Source organism: Mastigoproctus giganteus, chromosome 5, assembly GCF_048544385.1.
Source record: "Mastigoproctus giganteus isolate SK-2022 chromosome 5, ASM4854438v1, whole genome shotgun sequence".
In the NCBI taxonomy this organism is placed as follows: domain Eukaryota; kingdom Metazoa; phylum Arthropoda; class Arachnida; order Uropygi; family Thelyphonidae; genus Mastigoproctus; species Mastigoproctus giganteus.
The window spans coordinates 119,562,743-119,587,296 of record NC_143579.1 but is presented as its reverse complement, the minus strand read 5'-3'; the positions used below and the strand labels follow the sequence as shown (position 1 = coordinate 119,587,296).

Below are 24,554 nucleotides of genomic sequence, written 5' to 3'. Positions count from 1 at the left end.
AAAAATCCTTTTGCACCTTTTTTCAATGGTTCTTGGGATGCATTGCGATGAACTCCTCTTATTCAGCTGGTCATGTGTAAGCCTGAGTTCAATAAGAAAAATCTCAGAATAACAAAAAAACAAGTCACAGGTGAAGCACACTGGGGTGGCAGATTAGCTAAACAGATTTTGAAGCAAAACTGAATGGTAATAGGCTCAAAGGCAGACTAAGAAGAAAATGAACTGATAGTATTAAGCAAAGATTATAAGAAAAATAGCTTACTCTAAATAGGGCTAAAGATTTTACAAGAAATGTATAGTTTAAATAGTGGCAGTCCAGAAGGATTAATTTTTTTCTATCATAATGACCTGTACATTATCATTTGAATCTGTTTGATCCTTCAACCCAGCTAATATAATTAAGTGGGTTGAAGGGTCTAAATGAGGAAAGATACTTGGACATTTTGATACAATCTGACGTGAAGCTTAGTGTGTAGCATAAGTAGGCAGCCAAGAAAGTGCACAGCACCTTCTCAGTGATTTACCTTCCATTTGAATTTGAGGAGCGGAATGGCAAATAATTCCTTAGATTCAAAGGAATGGTAATTCCTTTGAATCTAAGGAGAAGAAAATTATAGTTCTGTTACACAAGCCAGTCATAGTACATTTAGAATATTTTGTTCTGGTTTTGGTGCTGATTTAAGAAAAGGACATTAAGTTTCTTGAAAGGGTCCAAAGACAGGCATCTCGTCTTGTGAAAATAGTGAAGGAACATCCATATTATTATTAATAGTCATAATTATGACTATTAATTATGACTATTATTAATAGTCATAATTATGGTGCAAGGAAGGCTGAGGCTTATGCTGCACCAGCCAAAAAAAAAAAAATTCTGAATTACCCTGAGAGAGAGAGAAAACAAGAATCAAAAGTAGAAGAGAATCACCAAGAAAGAGAAGAATGATGATATCCAGCTCAGGACCCTGGATGTGCCAAGCCCATACTCACCAGTTGTGAGCCCCTGGGGTTATATGTAAGGAGAGATTAAAAACATGCAGCTTACACAGAACTTGGAAAAAAGGCATATTGGAGGTTCTAATCAAGGTGTATAAGGCACAGAAAGGGGCAGAGCAAATGGAATGATGGTGGGATTTTCACACTGAAAGAGGACACAAAAGGGAGAGGTGCAATAAATATAAACTATTGGGGAAATTAATAGACTGGATATGAGGAAGTTTACATTTGGTCAGCTGTTGACCATTGGAATAAACTGTCTTCCTGGATGGGTGAGGTTTAAGAGGCAACTGGATATGGCAGTGAAAAGAGTATGATAACAGTGATGTATGTTGTATAGACAATTTTTTTTTTTTTTTTTTCCCCTGATGTAGCAAAGTCTACTTCTTGCATCTTTTGGCTTTTACTAATACTAATACTATTGTTTTAGAGAGACGAAGACGATGGAGTGGCAGTTCAAAGGATTTTGGCATAGATGAAGAAGAAGCAGAAGAACAGGAATTAGAAGAAGATGAAACATTGCAATTAAAAAAAGAAGAGGAAGAACTATCCAAAATAGCTACTGGAATTGGAAAGGTGTGTATAGTTAACCTGTTTGTATATTTTTATTAATAAGTAATATTAGGAGATAAAAATCTTTATTTTCAGTCTTTTTCCAATGTATTTATACATTTAATTGTAGCCTCTAAGTCTCTAATTTATTATTAACATTACAAAGTATGAGTGAGAGGGAAGTTACAGTTCCCTTAGATATTACATTAGATGAAGTTTAATCCTACCACACCCCATGGGCTGTGCCCATGGGGTGTGGTAGGGATAAACTGAAAAAATAATACCATGTATTCAATTGTATAAGGAATACACTGTTGAATCGAACTTGTCTGAATTAAAGACACTTAGAAGGCATGAATTAATATGAATATTATTTAAAATTTATTGTATATTAGGTGTGGTCAAAAGGTTTCGAGATTTTGCGTCTTGAAATTTCACCATTGTAGCACATTGCAACTTGTCACATGTTAGCAACTCATCTAGACATATAACACATGAATCATCCATTTATCTGCAGTCAGTCTGAATTAAGGCACATGAATAGAAATTGTTTTACATGTTTGTAGTATTTTAAAATAAGCAATTTTACTGAGCAGTGAATTTGCATCAAATTTTGTTTCCAGTTAGGGAAAAGTGCAGCAGAAACCAACAAAACATTAAAACAGTTTTGGAAAAGATGCTACATGTTGTGTGAAGACTTTTTAGTAGTTCACAAAGTTTAAAGAGGGTCACCCTTCGAATTCAAAAACAAATATTTTTTTAATCACTCATGTTCATGATCTGACCATGAGTGATTGATGTTTAATTATCCATGAAGTAACTGGTAAAATTGATACCTTTGGTGGGATGTGGCATCAACTTTAGTGCAGAATTTAGAAGTGATGCATTTCAGGCAAGTTTGTGTTTTTGTGTGCTGAAATCTTTGTCATTGTGCTGTTGCTCACCCATACTTTGTGTTTTCTATTATTACTAGTGACAAATTGTGGATGTTTAGCTAACACTAGAAACAAAGGCCCAGACTTCTCATTGAAAGACTGACTTCTCCAAGGCTCAAAAAAGCTTGATAATACTTATTAAATGTAAAAATTATGATTATCATATTATTTGATACACAGGGCATTATTCATTATAATAATAAAATTCTTTATTAACATAAATTTTTTTTTTTTTTTTTTTTTTTATACACTAGTGATTCCTTACACAGAAAGCCAGAGGAATCTTACAATTAGTTGTTTATACAAGTGATTTTGATTTATAAAAAAAATCATAATAATAATAAAAAATAATAATAATAACTAAATCATAATTAATAGATCGAAGCAAAGATAATAGTCAAAATGTAAAAATGAATGAAGTAGTAATTACAGCGAAAAAGGAATACAAGTTGAGCAGAAACAAATTACATAAGTTAACTAAGATCGGCACTTACACAAATGTCCTTTACAAACAGCAAGATAGGACAAGATGCCATCTCGGTATGCCTTGTCTATCGTCCACAGGTCGATGTCGATGTTGAGCGAGTTGAGAGTGTCCAGAGTCACATTAGGGAAGTGTCTCTTGAAATTCTGTAACCGCTGGAGCCTTGAGCATAAGGAGGGAGTACTACGGAGATGTCTGCCTGGCAAACGCCAACCAACCGTGTTCCAGATGTTGATGTGATCCTGCTTAGCTGAGCATAGATGAAGGAATGACTTTATTTTTAGTACATGGGCTCTGTGGACTATGGGCGTATATTGCATGTTGCAGCAGAGAGTAGATTTAGATGTTGTGTAGTTCTGGTGCGACCACAAGTTGGCCCACTTCAGCACCCAGAATTCGAGGCCCCACAGTTTCCTGAGGCTGGTGGGTGGTGCCGCCGACCAAACTTCCACGGCATAGGATAGCACACTACAGAAGTAAGTTGCAAGGTACTTCTTGATTATTTTCTTATTGTGCGTTTTGCACAGATCAATTTTCATTCCCCAGAATGCTCTTAGGGCTTTGGAATACTGTGCTTGGATTTGTTTTTTATAGGTGAGGTTGGCATCCAGGATTACTCCTAGGAATTTGACACTGTCTGTGGGAGTCAGGACATTTCCTGCCAATACCGGAAGTAGAGAAGATGCAGTATCAGTAGAAGTCATCCGACTTGGCGTAAAGATGAGATAGTTTGACTTCTCTGGATTGACTGACAGGCCAAAAAATTTAGCATACTTACAGAATGTATTTAGGTAGCTGTTTAATGATTCAGAGGCGGTTTGTCTTTCTTGTGAAGGACCAACATTGCGTCTGCATGGCAAGTAGCAAACAATATCATCAGCATATGATAGGAACGCTGGAATTTGATCCATTAGTGGAACGAATATTGCTGCAAATAACAAGGCTGAGAGACAACCACCTTGTGGGATCCCTACTTCGACGCTTTTAGTAACTTTAACGCTATCGCCTTTGAAGTGAAGCATTCTCCTAGATAGCAAATTATTGAGGATCTCGAGCATATTTCCGGATATCCCGTAGAATCTCTCAAGTAAGGCAAGAAGGGGTGTTATTTGGACTGAGTCGAAAGCAGATTTCATGTCGAGAAAAATGGTGTGAAGATCTTCGTTGTCATTCCAGGCCTGAAGTATTTTCTGTGATAATGACTGTAGGCAGGTTACCGTAGATCTATTAGGCATGTCATAATGGGTGTGTTTTGGCCTATGCGCAAAGATTGCGAGTGCTACATCATTATAGATGCACTTCTCGAGGCATTTCAGGAAGGGAGAGGCAATTGATATTGGTCTGAAGTCAGCCGGTCTTTTCGCATGAGGCTTTTTCGGAACTGCCACGACTCTGTATGATAACCAGCTTGAAGGCACCTGTGCAAATTTGAGTACTTTGTTGTAGAGTTGAGTGAGCTCTTTGCTGATGAAATGAGAAGCAATTTTTAGACTAAACAGAGGTATTGCGTCAATTCCTATGGTGGACTTGTCAGGTAGTGAATTTATTATTTTTATTAGTTGTTCTTCGGAAATTTCTGTATTACTAGTAGGTGAAGAAATGTTAAACGCTTCATTCCAAGGATATGCTTCGGACACACGGTGATCTCGCTTAAAACGCAGCACATGCTCACACCATTCCAGGACATCTAAAGATGGAGGGGCGCAAGTATGGCTAGTGGACCACACACGTTTTCCCCTGGATAGCCGGCCGTTCATGAAATTGTCAATAGAAAATTGTTTCCTCTTCTGGAAATCCATCCTTGCCTTGGAAAATCTGGCGTATGACTCTTGTGAAGGCAACTTCTTGTAAGAGGCATGGGCTGCCTGTTTTTCCCTAAAGGCCTTGGTCAGGAGGTCATTCCACCATGGCTTTGAGTGGGGACTAAGGATGCAAGTTTTGGACATTGCAGACCTTGCAATGAATTCCATCCATCTCGAAAGCCAGTAGGCAGCCTCATCTATGTTAAGCTCAGCCAGTATATTCCATGGGTAAAGTTGGAAAAGGGTAGTAACTTTTTCAATGTTGATGTATTTTGGATTGTATACTCTCCTAACAGTGTTCGTAGTTTGTACTTGTGTACGTTCATCCTTAGGTGCCTGCAGAGATATCATCGCAGCAATCGGAACATGATCGGATGGGAGGAAATTCTCAGTTATGGTCAGGGTTTCCTCTACTAAACAGTTTGAGAAGATGAGCTGCAGGGTGGCATCGCCGTGTGAGGGAGGAACATGAATAAGACCAATGCCCATTTCCGACATGTTCAATGACAGAGTATCTAGGATCTTCTTTGTGGCTGGCAGTGGAAGGTTAAAGTCTCCGAGGATGATGAGCTTTTGCCGATTATTGATTGTGGATGACAGCCATGCTGTCAGATTAAGTACAGAATCCTCAGAAACTGGTGGAGGTAAATAAACGGCACACACAGAGATCGACAAGCCAGCAATTCGGTAGATTCCAAGAACAGCTTCTATGTCACCTCCTGGATAAGTGGAAGCCTTAATCAGTGGTAGTGAACTCCTTTGACAGATTGCTACACCGCCACCTCGTCTCCCAATTCTATTAGCAGCCAGCGTGTGATAGCCAAGATTTGAGGTGAAGGCAGCAATTTCCATTTCATCTCTGAGCCAGGTTTCAATCAGAATGACGAAGTCGTACTCTGAGCAGGAAAGCAAATCAAGTAGACCATCTAGCTTGTTTTTGACACTTCTGATGTTTTGTAGGAAACATCGAATTTTTACTTCGGCAGAAGGTTGTACTATGGTGAGATTACTCTTGGAACAGTATTTGCTTTTCACATAATGATCTGAAATCTCGTCCCAGGATCGATGTCGCGTTCGATGTGCTCTCATTCTGGATATTCTAACTGGAATGTGATCGGTCCGATGTTCGCTCGTCATCTCCACTTTAGACATCCATAAGTTGCACTCGCTCTCGGATATAATTTGGGAGACTCCGCTAGAGAGGACAGGTAGCTATGCTGGTGTAGTTATACATTGTTGTGGAATGGGGTTCGGGCTTGATAAGTTCTTGTTCTTTGGTGTCCCATAGTATGGCATTACCAACAGACCTCTGGGCCAGTATTCTGCATTGAGGTATTGTTGGTAATTAGGCCCATCAATCTGAATCCTAAAGGAAGCATAAGACGGATGCTTGGTATTTATTTTGAAAGGCTTACCGGGTATGCCTAGTTCCATCAATAGTGCCTGAATTTCTTCAACTCTTGTCAACGGATCCAGCCTGCTAATGAAGATATTTGCATGAGTATTGCTGGTGGCTCGGCGATCTCGTATTCTGAGTCTAGTGTTAACTACTCTCGTGCCAATCAAGGTGGTTTTGCTGTTTCTGGAATACCGTTGGCGTGGGGATGCTTGCTTCGGTTGAGGTCCGGGCATCTGGCCTTGCTGTGCTCCATTCATGTCTGCAATGTCAGAGTTCCGTTTCGTTGATATTAGCATGGCGCTATAGGCGCTGTCTTTAGAGAGTGTACATGTATCCGTTTCGGGTAGTAGCGATGACTCAGGTGTGGGAGATGGGCGTTCCAGTGGGCCAGGGCCAGGGAGTCTAGTGTTCACGGGCAAGAGACCTTGTAGTACGCTCAAGGACTTTCGTTGACAATCTTCAAGCTGGCTCAGACGTTCCCTTAGCGAGCTATTTTCTGAATACAGTTTTCTTAGAATGCCTTCAATAGTTTCAAGTTTCTCAGTGTTACACCCGCAAAAAGCGCAGCTGACTTGAGCCTGTGATTCCGTTTGAGAATAATTATCAGTAACCCCAGGCAAAAACTTGCTATTCGTAGCCGGTTCACTGAGAGTGGAATTGATATGTGTGGTGACGTCATTAACAACATTCGGCATTCTAGAGGGAGAAACTGTGGGGGAGGGAGGCAGATGCACTAAGGGAGCAGCCAATATGTCAGCTGTATCTGACGAATCCCTATTTTGCTTGCGGCAGGGTACACATCTCCATTTTGATTTCCTAAGTTGTGCTGTCCGTTTTAGATCTTTAATGCCACTACAAAAATTGCAAAAAAGAAGCTGGCATGATAATGAAGAACATTTTATTAGGCAGTCGGAAAGTTTTCCGCAGCTCGAGCAGGGTTGCATATTTTTCGACGGCATTGTACCCAAAAATCGCTAAACACTACAGGGAAAGATATGTCAAGGTTGCTGACAAAGTAAAAACAGAGTACTTACTGACCCAGGAATGTTCCTTCAGGCTAGGATTAAGTAGGGTGGTGAAGAGCTGACCGCTTACTTTTCACAGTATGTGGGCTCGAACGGGTAAATGAAAACACACTGTACTCACAATGGCGAACAATAAGGTCCGATTCAACTTTAGCAATTCTGCCAGGAAATCCAAAATTATTGGACGAAATAGTAGCTAAAGCACTTTGATTTTCACTCTTCACGAGCTATGAATATAGATCTAAGACATTAAATGAAAATTAAGATGGTTACACTAGTTTAAGAAACTAAAACAATTGAAGTAAGCGGAGCATGTAAATAACCCGACCCGAACAATCACGCGCACGCGCCTTCTATCTATGAATTGTTTTTATCTATTATGAATTGTTCTGTGTGGTCAAACCATGAACCAGTAAAAAAACCAGTTCTGTGTCTGTTTGGTGCACTGTGCAAGAGAAAGTGGCCAGAAAAGTAGGCTATGGAATATTGGCATTTCCATCATGACAGTGCCCCTATACACTATGGATACTTCCCAACTGCAATACTCACCAGCTTTAGCCTTCCGCAACTTATAATTACTAATACTCATTCCAAAAGGAGCTTATCAGAAGTTATAGAAGCACTGGAATCTGTGTATACGGTGTCTAGGAGACTATTTGAAGGAGATCGATCCATACAAATAGCTGATAAACTTCATCATTTCCCAAATATTAGTTCTGTTTCTAAACTTTCTGATTACACCTCGTACACTCTCTCCGATTTACATTATTTCCGTATAATGGGTTTTTTTTATTTTAAAATTGTAATTTCATAATTTAAAATCGTTTGCTTCTCTTCTTCTTCAAGAAATGTTCTAAGGCAGCGTTTCCCAAACTTTTTTTAGTCATGTAACACTTTTCATCTCACACCATATTCACAGAACACTTACAAAACACAAGTTTAGGGAGAGCCAAAGAAGTGTTGCTTATATTTTATTACATATGGTGCACTGTGCATCAGGAGCATCTTTATTTCCAACACATCTAAAGCCAAAATTAAAATAACTGTCATTGTACTTTCGTTTTAGTCTTTTATTAGTTGGTTCCTGTTTTTTCACTTCAGATTTTTGGGGAACAAAAGGCTGTGATTGTTCATCCTCACTTTGAAGCATGACAATACTGTTCATTTTCATTGACCAAAGTTGCACTACTAGAAATACTTTGCTTCTCATTTTAAAGTTCCTGTTTTTTTCAACCACCAATCCATGGTCACATATTTTAATAATAATATTTCGAAATACTAATAATTATCAAAAAAAAAAAAATTATACAAGGAAATGAGTTTAGTTATGATATGGGTTCGCTTCCTCCTCTCCTTTAACCCATGTAGTCCAGGCTACATCCCATACGAATGGCATACTAGATCACCACATTGCTACTTTTTCGTAGTTGTCATTACCTCTACACATACTTCTCTAAGCAAAAGCATGCCAAAATAAAATGGTCTACGGTCTATTTGATTATTAGTCTATGCCAGTATATTAATAACTGAAAAAAAATTGTTAAATATTATAATGATACAAAAGTGGTGTACGCTACAAATATGCAAAATTAATTTATTTTATTTATTCTAAGGAATGATATCTGAACAGGACCCTTCTTGGTATTGTCAATGCCTGGCCATCTTATTATTAGCATTAAGATCTGAATGACAACATTCAAGTTTTTTTCATGCCAACTGATAGACCTTTTTGTTGCAACTGATAGACCATGAAGTGACATTGATACTCAATGCCTAGTTTCTCCAGTGGACCATATGACAGCTGATTGTTGTGGCAGATGGCAAGGACCAGTTATAAGTTCAGGAGTTCTAGTTTAAATACAATATTAAGAAGTCCATACACAGCATTGTGGGAGGAAGTCACTTGGGCTATGATGAATGGGTGTGGGGGGGGGGACACAGTATATGGCCAGAATGTATTCATGGTGTTCAGGAACTTGCAATTGTCCTTGAAATACAGTTACAGTTTGGCAAACGAGATTGGCTACAGTGAAGTGGACATGAGTAACATAATGGAGACACTGGAAAAATAATGTTAAAAGCAACTATACTGATAACAGAATTAAATTTCACTGACAAAATACATATTTTTATATTAAAATGCCAACAAGTATGACTTTTTTGTTGCAACTGATAGACCATGAAGTGACATTGATATTCAATGCCTAGTTTTTCCAGTGGACCATTTGACAGACGATATGACAGCAGTGGACCATATGGCAGATGGCAAGGACCAGTTATAAGTTCAGGAGTTCTAGTTTAAATACAATATTTAAAGTAAAATGCAGCCACAGGATTTAACAATCCTGTGGCTGTATTTTACTTTAAATATTGTATTTTGTCAGTGAAATTTAATTTCTAGTGGATTTCAAAAACCTCCTGCTTTTTCTGAAAAATCTCCTGCCCACAAATACCTAACATCCAAGGTTTTTTAAAGTCAAAAGTTGACAGCTGTGAATGCATATTTTTCTTTCTAGGTCTTTGAATGTTAGCCATGAATATTAATTTAAAACAAAGTGCTGAATTCAAAAATAGCAAAAGCTTAAATTTCCAGTACTCACCTTTGATCGATCTGCAATTGTTATGGTTTGAATAATAAGAGATTGGCTAATTTTAAGGTGATTGGTTTTTTTAAAAAATTAAGGTAATGAATAAGTGGTAATTACAATGAAAATGGGATTAAAATATGCGCAAGGAAGTAGAAGTGCACTAACTCCGTCCTTGGTTGTTGTGAAGTTGATTAAAGTTGAAATTCTAAATAGTGAATAAGCCAATAGTCGTAACGGTCAACTTTCGTTAAAATGTTTTCAGTTGGCAAGTTAAGTGAAAGGGAACGTGTACTATATTTAAGAAGAATTTTGTAATCCCGTGATGCATTTGCCGCTTGCGGGAATCTCAAATTGGTGAGATTCCAAACCGGAGAAAGATTGAAGGGGAAGTTCGCATTTAAAATGTTTAGATCTGAGTGGTGACGGAACCATTCTATAATGAGGGCTTCGTATTGCAAGATTTTGTAATTGTTTTTTAATTTCAATATGGTGATAGCTGAATCAACTAGGAGGGTCTGGTTGTTGGAATGTACGTGTAAAGTAAGTTTTCAGTGCTGGATTGTCCCATTCTGAAGCTATTGTAGTGATAATAAGCCCTCATTATAGAATGGTTCCGTCACCACTCCAATCTAAACATTTTAAATGTGAAACTCTCCTTCAATCTTTCTCCAGTTTGGAATCTCACCAATTTGAGATTTCCGCAAGCAGCAAAGTGCATCCCAGGATTACAAAATTCTTCTTAAATACAATACACGTTCCCTTTCACTTAACTTGCCAACTAAAGATGTTTTAATGGAAGTCCACTGTTACGACTATTGGCTTATTCACTATTTAGAATTTCAACTTTAATCAACTTCACGACAACCAAGGATGTAGTTCTACTTCCTTATGCATATTTTAATCCCGTTTTCATTGTAATTACCACTTATTCATCCCCTTAATTTTTTTAAAAAACGATAACAATTGCAGATCGATCAAAGGTGAGTACAAGAAATTTAAGCTTTTGCTATTTTTGAATTTAGTCCAATAAAACAGTACTTTAAGACATACTATAACTTCTAAACATAATGCTGTTATTTAATTTCTTTCCAGGCATAGAAGTACTGCTACTAGCAGTCTAACTAATGTCTATGGCAACAAGAGTTGATGTCAGAAATTTTTGAAAATGATAAACAAATTTAAGAACAAAGTGGCCAGAAAAGTAGCCAAGGATTCACGGACAAACAGTAACAGGCATAAACTGAAAACAGGTGGAAAACATGATTCTGGCCACTTTGTTCTTAAATTTGTTTATCATTTTCAAAAATTTCTGACATCAACTCTTGTCCTTCTTTTCTTCAAAACATTGCCAACATATGTTGCACACTTACTTCTTTTTTTGTGAAGCAGATGCAATGTGGATATATTGCTACAAAAAAATCACCAATTTTAGGATTTGAAAAAGGAGTTCAGTAATGGATTCACCATCACTTAATAAAAGATATGAAGTCAAGAAAGAAGTGTGCAACTTATGTTGGCAATGTTTTGAAGAAAAGAAGGATATTTTTTTTTATTATTATTATGGTGATAAATGAATATGGATTTCTTTATATGATCTAGAGTCTAAGAGACAGTTGGTGGAATAGCAGCATTGTGCCCCCCCCCCCCCTCTCTCTTTCTTAGGTCTAAGACATTCAGATCACAGTGGTCTGTGCACAGGATATTTGGCCACAAGCTTTTGGGTTAACTAAGAGCTTGTCTTTTTATGATTTTTTTGGAAAATGCCAAATAATTAACAGTGTATTCTCATTGCAAGAAGCTTACAAATACTATTCAAAAAAAAGAAAGACAAAAAATATTGATTCTGTTGTGCTGTACCGTGAAATGCTCATCCTCGCATCAGTTGAAGACACATTGCAAAAAATGGCTTGACAGTTAAACATAACTCCCCTATTTTTGCATTTTCTGACGTATCCCCCCCTCCATTTTTAATGAAGGACTTTTGTTGTTATGGAGGTTTGATGGCATAAGCTACTTTAACTATAATGCTAAGGGACTTGTATTTGTGGACAAAAATTTCATGACAGAAATGAAATCTAAGTGACCCATGGGTAATTTAACATTAGCATTAGCAGAGGCATACGATACAAGAAAGCAAGCTTATGCAGCATCAGCCAAAAAAAAAACCATTACATTTCACCCCTCCATTGGTTCCAAATGCCTGTCCAGCTCAGCCTTAAATTTATTTACGCTATCAACTTCCACAACAAAAGATGGAAGGCTATTCCACCAATCAACTACCTGCTGGCTAAAGGCAAATTTCCACACATCTATTCTACAACTTTCTTTCCTCAATTTGAATCTGTGCCCCCCCTCAAGTTCTTAATCTGAGCAAGAGGAAAAACCCTATCATCATTCAGTTTGCTTAAACCATTCAAGGCCTTATACACCTCAATCAGATCACCTCGCAGGTGGCTACTCTCCAGGTGCTGCAATTTCCAGAATTTAAGCCTTTCTTGGTAAGAGCATCCCTTTGTTCCCCTCACCAATCTTGTCGCACTTCTTTGTACTCATTCTAGCAACTCTACATCCTTCCTGAAATGAGGCTTCCAGACATGTACACAGTACTCTAGGTGTGGCCTGACCATTGCCTTGTATAACGGGATACTCACATCCCCATCCCTGCTAGAAAATTCCTATATATCACTGACAAGACTCCATGACCTGCCATGGCAGTCTGTCTGCACTGCTCAGCAAAATTCATATTTAACTACACAATTACCTCCAGGTCTTTTTCACTTTCCACTTCCCTGAGTGTAGTATCACACAGTTGGTATGTTTCTCTTTGGTTATTCTTACCCATATGCAGTACTTTACATTTGTCAATGTTAAACTTCAGTTGCCACTTCTCAGCCCATTTTCCCAACTTATCTAGATTTAGTTGGAGTAGCATACTGTCTTTACTGTCATTAACAACCCTGCCAACCTATGTATCATCTGCAAACTTGGACATTAAACCTGATATACCTTCATCAATATCATTGATAAATATACAAAACAGCAATGGGCCCAACACCAAACCCTGTGGAACTCCACTAATAACATTTGTCCATGAAGAGCAGTGTCTATTGATTACCATTCTCTGTCTTCTCCCACTCAACCATCCCTTTATCCATTGTAGCAACTTACCCTTAATGCCATATCTCTCCAATTTGTACAACAGTCTTCCTTGTGCACCTTTTTTTAAAAACCTTTCCCGAAATCCAAGTATATGATATCAAAATTATTTTTGGCATTCAGTTCCTTTGTGACCACATCATAGTATCCAATCAAATTGGTCAGACAAGACCTCCCTTTAACAAACCCATGCTGTGTCTTAACTATTACTGCACTCTTGTCTATATGATTCTGCAATGCTTCTTTAACCAGTGATTCCATTATTTTCCCCAGAACACAAGTTAAACTAAGGGGTCTATAGTTACTTGTGTCACCTTTTGAACTCCCTTTGTGAATTGGTGAAACCCCCGGGGAGCTCATATCTGGTGAGTATGGGCTTAGGCAAACCCAGGGTCCTGATCTGGATATCATCCTTCTTCTCTTTCTTGATGATTCCTTTCTACATTTGACTCTCTCTCTCTCTCTCTCTCTCTCTCTCTCTCTCTCTCTCTCTCTCTCTAAGGGTAACTCAGGAATTCTTTTTTGCTGGTGCAGCATAAGCTTCAGGCTTCCTTGCACCATATGGCTAATAATAATAATAATTTGCACACCTCCAGTCCATGGGGACCTCTCATGAGTCCAAGGAAGCTCTAATAATTATGGCTAAGGGTTTTCTGCCTCCTTTAATATAACTGGATAGATTCCACACAACCCAGGTGCCTTTTTTTTACGTTTAACTTCAACAATTTCCACTTTGCTCTCAGTTACTACAAAATAACTTAGCTCCCTGTTAGAGTTTGATAAACTTCTGGCACTCCCCTCATTGAATAACTCCTCGTGTGAATTGTAGATGCAAAATACTCATTCAGTTTATCAGCTTCCTAAGCAAAATCATCAATAGTCAATCCATGAATGTTAAGTGATCCAATCTAATTCATCCCTTTCCTTCTAGAGTTTACATAAGTAAAGAACTCTTTGCTGTTTTTCTTTTAATCCTTTGCCAAGGATTTTTAGTAAACTTCCTTCACCTGCCTAACCTCCTTTGTGACTTGATTACAGAATAGTTTATATCTGCCATAGACTTCTGTGTCACCTGATACTTTATATGCATCCAATACATTTTTATTCTCTGCTACAGTCCTCATTAGTTCATCTGACATCCATTTAGGCCTAAACCTTGAACATTATTTCTTAGTTGGAATGAAAAGCCTAGTAGCCTTCAAAATTAAGTCCCTGAATGCTTCCCATTTAGAATTCAACATTGGTAACATCATCAGAGTTTCTCTGACAGAGAAATAGAGTGGGCCAGTAAATCAGAGAGTCTTATTATTGGGAATTTTAATTTCCCTGATATTGACTGGAATTTGGGGGCTGGTCACTCACACACTAGCAAGGCTTTTGTGGATTGATTGGATGATTGTTTTCTACATCAGCATGTTCGGGAGGCAACTAGAGGGAGGCAACTAATACTCTTGATTTGATTATCAGTAGTGATTCTTCATGCATTAAGAATCTGCAGATAAATGAACCACTAGGTGGCAGTGATCACAGTGTTCTGAAGTGGGATTTACTCAAAGAGGTAACTACCATTAGGAGTAAAGGGAAGGGTTATTGCTTTCGTAAAGGCGGCTATGATGGACTGAGACAGTATTTAAATTCTATGCAGTGGGATCAACTGATGATGTTACCAACAGCAAATTCAAAATGGGAAGCATTCAAAGAACTTATCTTGGAAGCTACTAGGCTTTACATACCAACTAAGAAATACTGTTCAAGGTTTAGGCCTAAATGGATGTCAGATGAACTAATGAAGCATATGGCAGAGAAGAAAAATGCATGGGATACATACAAATTAACACGTGACACAGAAGCCTATGATAGATACAAGTTGATCTGTAACCAAGTTACAAAGGAGGTTAGGCAGGCGAAGGCAGATTACGAGAAATCCTTGGCAAGGGATGCTAAGAAAAACAGCAAAGAGTTCTTTACTTATGTAAACTCTAGAAGGAAGGGGATGAATCAGATTGGTCCACTTGATATCGATGGGTCAACTGTTGATGATCCTGCTCAGGTAGCTAACAAACTAAATGAATATTTTGCATCGACATTCACACATGAGGAGTTATTCAGCGAGGGGAATGCCAGAGGTGTATTCAACTCTGGCAGTAAGCTAGAGAATCTTGTAATAACTGAGAGTAAAGTGGAGGAGAAACTGTTGAAGAAAAACACAAGAAAGGCACCTGGGGTGGATGGAATCTATCCAGTTATATTAAAGGAGGCAGCAAAGGAAGTAAGCAAACCCTTAGCCATAATTATGAGAGCTTCCTTGGACTCAGGGGAGGTACCCATGGACTGGAGATGTGCAAATGTGACCCCAATTCACAAAGGAGGATCAAAGGCTGACACAAGTAATTATAGACCTATGAGTTTAACTTCTGTTCCCGGAAAATTAATGGAGGCACTGGTTAAAGAAGCACTGCAGGATCATCTAGACAAGACTTCAGTTATAGCTCAGACACAGCATGGTTTTTTTGTTAAGGGGAAGTCTTGCCTGACCAATTTGATTGGATACTATGATGCAGTCACAAAAGAACTGGATGCAGGGAATAACTTTGATATTATATACTTGGATCTTAGAAAGGCTTTTGATACTGTTGCACATGGAAGACTGCTGCACAAATTGGAGCAGTGTGGCATTGGAGGCAAATTGCTGCTATGGATAAAGGGGTGGTTGAGGGGGAAAAGACAGAGAGTGGTAATCAATAGACACTGCTCATCGTGGACTAATGTTATTACTAGAGTCCCTCAGGGCTCAGTGTTGGGTCCATTATTGTTTTCTGTATTTATAAATGATATTGATGATGGTATATCAAGCTTAATGTCCAAGTTTGCAGATGATACAAAGGTTGGCAGGGTTGTCAAGGACACTACTGACACTATGCTGCTGCAACAGGATCTGGAAAGGTTGAGCAGATGGGCTGAGAGGTGGCAAATGAAGTTTAACATTGACAAATGTAAAGTACTACATATGGGAAACAGCAACCCCCGAGCAACGTATCAACTCTGTGGTACTACACTGACAATATTAGAGAATCAAAGAGACCTGGGGGTGGTTGTGGAGGCAGATATGAAGTTCTCTGAGCAGTGCAGACGGGCTGCAAGAGTAGCTCATGGTGTATTGTCAATGATATATAGGAATTTTTCTAGCAGGGATAAGGAGGTGATTATTCCCTTGTATAAAGCAATGGTCAGGCCACACCTAGAGTACTGTATACAGGCCTGGAGGCCTCATTTCAAGAAGGATGTAGAGCTGCTGGAACGAGTACAGAGAAGGGCAACAAGATTAGTGAATGGAACAAAGGGGTGCTCTTATGAAGAAAGGCTTAAGTTTTGCGAATTACAGTGTCTGGAGACTAGGCACCAGCAAGGTGATCTGATAGAGGTGTACAAAGCCTTGAATGGTTTGAGCATGCTCAATGCTGATGGGATTCTTCCTCTTGCTCGGAATAATCACCTGAGAGGGCATAAATTCAAATTGAGGAAAGACAGATGCAGGATAGATGTGCGGAAATTTGCCTTTAGCCAAGGGGTGGTTGGTAGGTGGAACAGACTTCCATTGCTTGTCGTGGAAGTTGATAACCTATATAAGTTTAAAGCTCGGCTGGACAGGTATTTCGAACGAACAGAGGGGTGAAGTGGAAGTGGTTTTTTTTTTATTTATTTATTTTACTTTAATTTTTTTGGCTGATGGCTACATAAGCTTGCTTTCTTGCATCAAATGCCTCTACTAATGCTAATGCTAATCAGTTGATCCCACTGTAAAAAATTTAAAAACTGTCTGAGACCCCTGTAGTCACCTTTACGAAAGCAATAGCTTTACCCTTGATGGTAGTTACATCTTTTAGTAATTCCCACATCAGTACATTTTGATCGCTGTCACCCAGTGGTTCCTTTAGCTGCAAATTGTTATTGCATAAATAATAATCACTGCTGATAATCAGATCAAGAGTATTACTCCCTCTGGTTTCCTCTCAAGCATGTTGCTGTAGAAAACAGTCTTCCAATAAATCCACAAAAGTCTTGCTAGTGTGCGAGTGACCAATTCACAAGTTCCAGTCGATATCTGGAAAGTTAAAATCCCCCATTATAAGACATTCTGATTTACTGGCCCACTCTATTTCTCTGCACAATTGCTCATTATACTTATTAAATCCATTAGGCCTATAACACACACACACCTACTCTCTTTTTTTCTTTCCCAGTGCTTATGTCACACCAAACAAACTTAACATTACACTGTCCCCTAACATCAATTGGATGCACTTCCTTAGATTTTATGTGTTTCTTAACTAACAGCATTACCCCTCTTCCCTTCCTGTACACATTGTACTCCCAAAATTCCAATTCTGCGCTGCTTATGTCTGTGTGACAGCATGTCTCTGATATCTCAACAATATCTGCCTTTGATGTCTTGACTGGCACTTCAAGCTCATCATATTTATTAACTATACTCCTAGCATTGGTGTACATGCAAGTATACATGCACCTGTTTCTACTCTTAGTTATCCTAAAGCAGCCCATGTATTTATTTGTTCCACTATGATTCCCAGCAGTCTCCATTGCCTTGCTTTCCAGGCTGCTGCTCATTCTAATAGAAGCAGTGCAAGAATCACTTTTGCCTCTGCGTGCGGCCACTGTTAACCTTTTAGCTTGAGTATCCCCGAAGCTAGCAGTTTTCCCAACCACCTAACACTTCCTCAATAGCATCAGCAAATATTCATGCACTATTTCTATTTAAGTGGAACCCATGTTTAGTCTCCAGAGCTAAGTTCCGGGCAACCCTTCCCCATCTCTTTCATCAGGCAGTATGACTAATGACTTTTGAGGTTACGATGAACATCATGGCGAGATCCAATCTTCCTTACATTTCGAGGGTACAGCTCCAAAACGGTGTTCGCAGGCCGGCCGTTAGTTAGTACACCAGACCGAACCTATTGGTAACTCATTAGGCAGCTTCCGGATCAGCTAGTGTATAATCTTGCTACCTCTACTCTGCCAGATAGTGACTGGAGGGAGTCCAAGTAGTGTGTATGCGGGGAGCATTGTCGAGGTCACGTTATGTCAAGGATATATTCTTACCATGTGTACGCCATATCCAAAAATTTCATTATTTCATACAGCATTTCCCCCCCCCCACTTTTCCTTACTATTTCACCATCATCAGCCATTTTCAATCCACTGCAGGATGAAGGCCTCTCCAGCAACTTTCCAGTTCCTTCTGTTTTGAGCACTGGCCATCCATTTACTACTAAAAAACTCATGAATTTCATCTATCCATCTCCGCCTTTGTCTTCCAGGTTTTCTTCTAGCTCCTCTTGGGTACCATTCTGTTATTTTCTTAGTCCATCTGTTATTATGTCTTCGAGCTATGTGTCCTGCCCAAGACCATTTTAGTTCTTTAGTTTTGATAAGAATGTCCTTTACTTGAGTTTGCTGCCTAATCCGTGTGTTTCTCTTCTTATCTAACAGTCTGATTCCCAATATAATTCGTTCCATTCTTCGCTGTGTAGTTCTTAGCTTCTCTTTCATTCTTTTGGTGAGTGCCCAAGTTTCACTTCCATAAGTCATGGTGGGGAGTATACATTGGTTCATTATTTTACGTTTCAGACAAACTGGGATATTGCTCTTCAGTACGTGACTATATTTCCTGAATGCTATCCATCCAAAATTTATTCTTCTCTTGACTTCCAGCCATTTATCATTATTACAGCTAATAACTTGTCCCAGATAAGTATATGACTCCACCTTTTCAATTACTGCTCCTTCAATCATTATTTCCCTTTCGTGGCATACTTGTTCATCATTACTTTTGTTTTAGCCATATTCATCTTTAGTCCAAAATCCTTACTAACTGTGCATAACTGATTAAGATTTTCCTCTAATTCTTTGGGATCGTGGCTTATGACCACAATGTCATCTGCAAATCGTAAATGGTTTAGGTACTCTCTGTTCACATTGACTCCTTTCTGCGACCAGTCTAATCTTCTGAAAGCTTCCTCAAGGGCAGCAGTACACAGCTTTGGAGATATTGTGTCTCCTTGTCAAACTCCTTTCTCGATTTTAAATTTGCTACTGTCTTTGTCTAGTCTAATAAAGGATGTAGCACTCTCATATATTTTCTTCAAAATCATAATATATGGAGTATCTATGCCTTGTCTTTGCAGTGCCCGAAACATTGCCTTATGCTGTATGGATTAAAATGCCTTTTCATAATCCACAAATGCTAGGCATAATGGTGTTTTATATTCATTTGCTTTCTCCATTAGCTGTGATATTACGTGAAGGTGATCCATAGTTGAGAATCCTGTCTTAAAGCCAGCTTGCTCTTTCGGTTGATTCTCATCAAGTATTCTTTCTAATCTGTTAGTAATGACCCTTGTGAACAACTTGTAGATATGGGATAACAAGCTAATTGGTCTATAATTTCCAATTTCTGATTTATCTCCTTTCTTATGCAGCAAAACTATGATTGCATTATTCCACTGCTTAGGCATCACACCTTTTCTAATGCACTTTGTGAAGAGCCTTGCCAGTTTTTGTGTTATGTCTCTTCCTCCCATTAACAACTCTACAGTAACTTCATCTTCCCCCGGGGCTTTCCGATTCTTCATTTTCTTCAATGCATGTTCTATCTCATCAGGAAGAATATCGGGTATGTCGTATGTGTTGCTACTTTGCAATCCATGTTCCCCACTGCTGGTATCATTCCCTCGCTCCTTGTATAATTCTCTATAGTAGTCTTCTGCTATTTGAGTTATGCCTTCTCTGCTGTTTATAAGTACACCATCGCTATTCTTCAGTTTCAGTATCATTTGTCTTTCTGTATTACTGCTCATGGCTGCTGATTTAAATCCTTTGTTTTCCCTTAATGCTTGTTCTACTTTTCTTGTGTTAAATCTTCTTATGTCCTCTCTGAGTCTCTTTCTAATGGCTTTGCATAACTCAGTATACTCAATTTTCTCCCTGTCAGTGTTTTTCTTGCTCTTCATTTGTCATCTTTGGTTCATCATGACAAGTGTTTCTTGACTAATTTTTTCTTCTTTGAATTTCTCTTTCCCTATAGGTTTCTTGGGCTTTATCACTTTCAGAAAGTTGTAATATTCCTTGTCGATATCTTGGTCCTGAGCAGTCTGCAGAAGCTCAAACTTGTTCTTAAGTTCCAGTACATACTGCTTTTTCTCCTCCTCTGTTATTTCAAAGACCTTTGTATTATTTACTCGAGTCAGTTTTTTCCTTTCCTTTCCTACATCTATATCAAGTGTACATCTTGCCATTCTGTGATCACTTCCAACATTTACCTTATTCAGGATGGTAACATCATTCACAATATATCTTCTGTTAGTGAGGATGAAGTCGATTTCATTAGTTGTTAATCCATTTGGACTCTTCCATGTCCACTTTCTGTTCACCCTTTTCTTGAAAAAAGTGTTCATTACTGACAGTCCTTGAGATTCTGCAAATTCCACAAGTCTTTCACCTCTTTTATTTCTTTCACCAATTCCAAAATTTCCTATAGTTCCTCTTTCTGCGCTGTTTTGCCCTTTTCCAACCTTAGCATTGAAGTCCCCCATAATAATAGTGTAGTGGGTTTTCTGCTCATCTAGAAGACTCTCAATTTTGGTGTACATTTCTTCAACCTCTTCATCATCATAGCTTGATGTTGGTGCATAAATCATTATAATCTTTAGCTTGTACCTCTTAGAAATCTTGAGTATTAGTCTTGACACCCTTGGTGATGTACTTTTGAATTCCAAAATGTTGTTTTTAAAATCTTTATGGACCAGAAACCCAACTCCACCTTCACTCCTTTCACTGTTTCCATTGGTGTACAGCAGATTTCCACTTGATAAACTTATAAGTGATTCATTTCTTCTTCTTGTTTCAGCCAAACCGATGATATTCCAATTCACATTTTCTAATTCCTTTTCCAGCTCTAATATCCTGTCTTCACCGATGAGTGATCGTACGTTATATAACAGGCCAAGTTCAATTTCTGTGCGTGGCAGCCTGGTCGTACCCAGAGATTCTTAGCATCCTCTGCTTCCACTCTGATCCTCTCGCTGCCGTAAGAGGGAGAGTGAAAGCTGCTGGGGACTGAGGGCCATTTGTATTGTTGTGCGCTCACTGCTGGAGGGTTTGGTCTTTTCCTCTTCATGCTGACCAGGCGTCTTGAAGAGAACCACTCTACACGTTCGTTGCCACCTAAGTGACGTAACAGGGCTTACCATCGAGAAGGTGTGCATGAGTGGATTTTAGGGAGGCAGGCCAACCGGACTTCTCCTAAATCTTCTGTAATAGAGAGATATTGGATCCATCAGTGTTTTAGGCTGAGTGTCTGATAACACACAGGATACCTGTTCCCCTCTAAGCCCCCTTACTATTTAATACACTATAAATTGTCAAAATAATGGGGTAAGCTTAACAGCGAAAAGATCTAAACCTCCTAAACACTTCCTAGTTCATTTCACAAATGTACATGGTCTCAATTCTAATCTCACAGATGTCCATTTCCACATGCAGTCTGCCAAACCCCATGTACTTTTTCTGACAGTATCTCAGTTATCAGTCGATTCAACTACTGCTTATCTCAGTTGCCCAAATTATTCGCCGTATGATTCCTTTCGCCTCAAAGGTGGTACTTGTGCATATGTCCACACCAACATTCCTTGTCAGAGACTTGGTAATTTGGAATCTCCTATTTTTGATCTTCTCTGGCTTAAAATCTCTCTACCTCATTGTGTCAAATTCATCTTTTGTCTCTACTATTCTCCCAACTCCACTAATCACTTGGAGCTCTTTGACTTTCTCTCTTTGCAACTTGACTTTCTCCGGTCCAACTTTCCTAACAGCGAGGTAATTTTCCTTGGTGATTTTAATGTTCACAACTCCAGCTGGCTTCTGTTTTATAGTCACACTGACCCAGCTGGTTGAGATGCTGAGGCTTTTACAATTTCTAATGACCTTACACAGATTGTTCATTTACCTACACGAATACTGGACAATCCTAACCATATAGCCAATGCGCTTGAGCTTTTTCTCACAAACAACCGTTCTAAGCATACGGTTAAAGTGAGAGGTCCTTCAGATCACAACTTGGTTAATTTATCTTCTCCAATGGAGCCTTTATCTCATGGCTATTCTCAACCTTGTATTCTTTGGCCTTACAAGATTGCAAAATTAGATGATCTGCGAGATTTCTTTTCTTCTTTTCCTTGGTCGGATTACTGTTTCAAAACTTCTGATGTCTACGTTTGCGCAGATCGTGTGAGCGAAATTATTCTTGTAGGAATGGAATCCTTTATTCCACATTTCACTTTAATATCTTGTCCTTTATCTAAACCTTGGTTTTCCAATAAATGTGCTAAGGCTGTTCAAGAGAAGAACGTTGCATATCGTAATTGGCTTGTTTCCAATTCTTCAGTTTCATTTTCTGTCCACACTAAAGCTGGCAATAATTGTAAAATGGTCATTAATCAGTCCAAACTAGATTTTGAACGGGCTAAGAGTAGAAAACTTGCTTCTTGCCCTAATGGTAGCCGAGCATTCTGGTCTCTTGCCAAAGCTATTGGCCGCAACTTTTGCCCATCTCTGCTCCCACTTCTGGCAAAACCAGATGGTTCTGTTGTCACTTCAGCCAAGGATAAAGCGAACCTGCTAGTTGTTGTTGTTGTTGTTGTTTGGTTTTTAGGAGCATTAGCAACTAAGGCCATATTGCTCCGGAATATGCGGTGGTCATTCCTTGACCTTTCCGCATCCTCCATATTTGGTGGTGACGGGCTCGAACCCCGGTCTAATCAAGAAGCGTGTGGTACGCACTGCTGCTCCTTCCCACCTGGCTACAGAGGCGCCCTCGAACCTGCTAGCATTCTATTTTTCTTCCAACTCATGTATTAATGATCTTTGTAAAACATCTCCCAGCATTCCCTTCCCAACACACTCCATTTAATGCCTCCTGTGGTCTACCGTCAAAAGGATATCAGAAGGATTTTGACAAATCGATGCTAAGAAAGCTCCAGGTCCTGATGGTATTTCTCCACTTTTTCTCAAAACCTGTGCTCCTGAACTTCCTCCTGTTCTTTGCCGCCTTTTTTCACTTTCTTATTCCAAAGGTGTTTTTCCTTATGCCTGGAAATTTGCTCATATCCAGGCAGTTCCTAAAAAGGGTGATAAGTCCCTCCCACCCAATTATCGTCCCATTGCAATTACTTTTACTCTTTCTAAAGTAATGGAGAAATCAATTAACTGCCAACTCTCAAACTACTTAGAAACCTTCTGTCTGATCAACGATCGTCAGTATGGATTCTGCCAGTGTCGATCCACTGGTGATATTATGTTACCCATATATGGACAGATTCAATGGAAAAGTTAGGGGGAAACACAAGCTGTTGCTTCTTTTGATATCTCAAAGACTTTCGATCATGTTTGGCCTAAAGGTCTTCTAAACAAGCTTCAATCTTATGATTTGCCAACTGTTTTTTGTAATTGGTTATACCGTTTTCTCTCTGAACGCTCACTGATGGTGATGGTAGATGGCTCTCTGTCTTCTAACTTCTCCACTAATGCTAGTGTCCCCCAAGGTTCAGTTCTTTCCCCCGCTCTTTTCCTCTTGTATATTAATGACCTTCTTCCATTGACTGGAAATCCTACCCATAGTTTTGCCGATGATAGCACATTGCATTCCACTTTTCATTTTGAAAAGTCTTGCCCTGCTCACTCAGCTTAAACTTCTCGAATATCCGCTACCAATTCCTTAAAATGCCAATCTTCAGGTAATTCTCCTGTGGGGCAAAGACAACTTAGTTGAATTCAATCCTTTTAAAACTCAGTCTTGTCTTATATCTCGCAAAAAAGATTCTTCTGCTCCTATGCTTATATTTGGTGACACTCCGATTTCTAGGTAAAATGATATATCTCTTTTGGGGATTACCCTGACTTCTAATCTCTCTTGGCACAAGCATATTACAAATATTTCTTCCTCTGCATCTAAAAACTTGGTTTTCTCTTTTGCTTTCGGCATTACTTTTCTTCCAAACAGCTATTCACTCTGTACAAATGGCAAATCCACCCTACCATGGAATATTGTTCCTACATCTGGGGCGGTGGCCTCAAAACCTCTCTCAGGCTTCTAGATTCCATTCAGAAGAGGGCAGTTAGGTTAATTAATGACTCCTCTCTAACAGAGTTTCTCCACTCTGTCACATAGACATACTGTTTCCGCTGCATGCCTTTTTTTTTTACAGATACTTCCATGGGCATTGTTTTTCTGAATTGGATTCTATAATTCCTAAGTACTATAGGTTCTAATACCTCTCATGTTTGGTTTTCATAAAAAAAAAAAAAAGTGTATCCCTTTCCTGTAGAAGCAATCTCTCCTGTAAACAAGCACACACCAGGCTGAAAAAAATTCTACCCCTTGAGCCTTGCAGAATCTCTCCAGACCCAAATTGATTGACAAGGCTCTCATCATATACTTCCTCCTATTGTATCTGGCAGAATTGCAGACACTTTCACATTAAACCCTAACTCACAACTTTTTTTCAACATTGAACTGTACTTGAGTAAATCTGCAGATCTCTTAATC

The 24,554-nt window shown here is 39.0% G+C and overlaps 1 protein-coding gene across 2 annotated transcripts in view; it reads left to right on the top strand.

Moving 5' to 3' along the window:
• The window catches only part of LOC150085662 (actin-binding LIM protein 2-like), a 579,562-nt gene that overhangs the window by 453,900 nt on the left and 101,108 nt on the right, over nucleotides 1-24,554 (top strand). For both annotated transcript variants that reach the window (XM_090374167.1, XM_090374166.1), the window contains one exon: nucleotides 1,424-1,569. In XM_090374167.1, coding sequence (XP_090230293.1) covers nucleotides 1,424-1,569 — 146 coding nt within the window. The remainder of the gene's footprint in view (nucleotides 1-1,423; nucleotides 1,570-24,554) is intronic.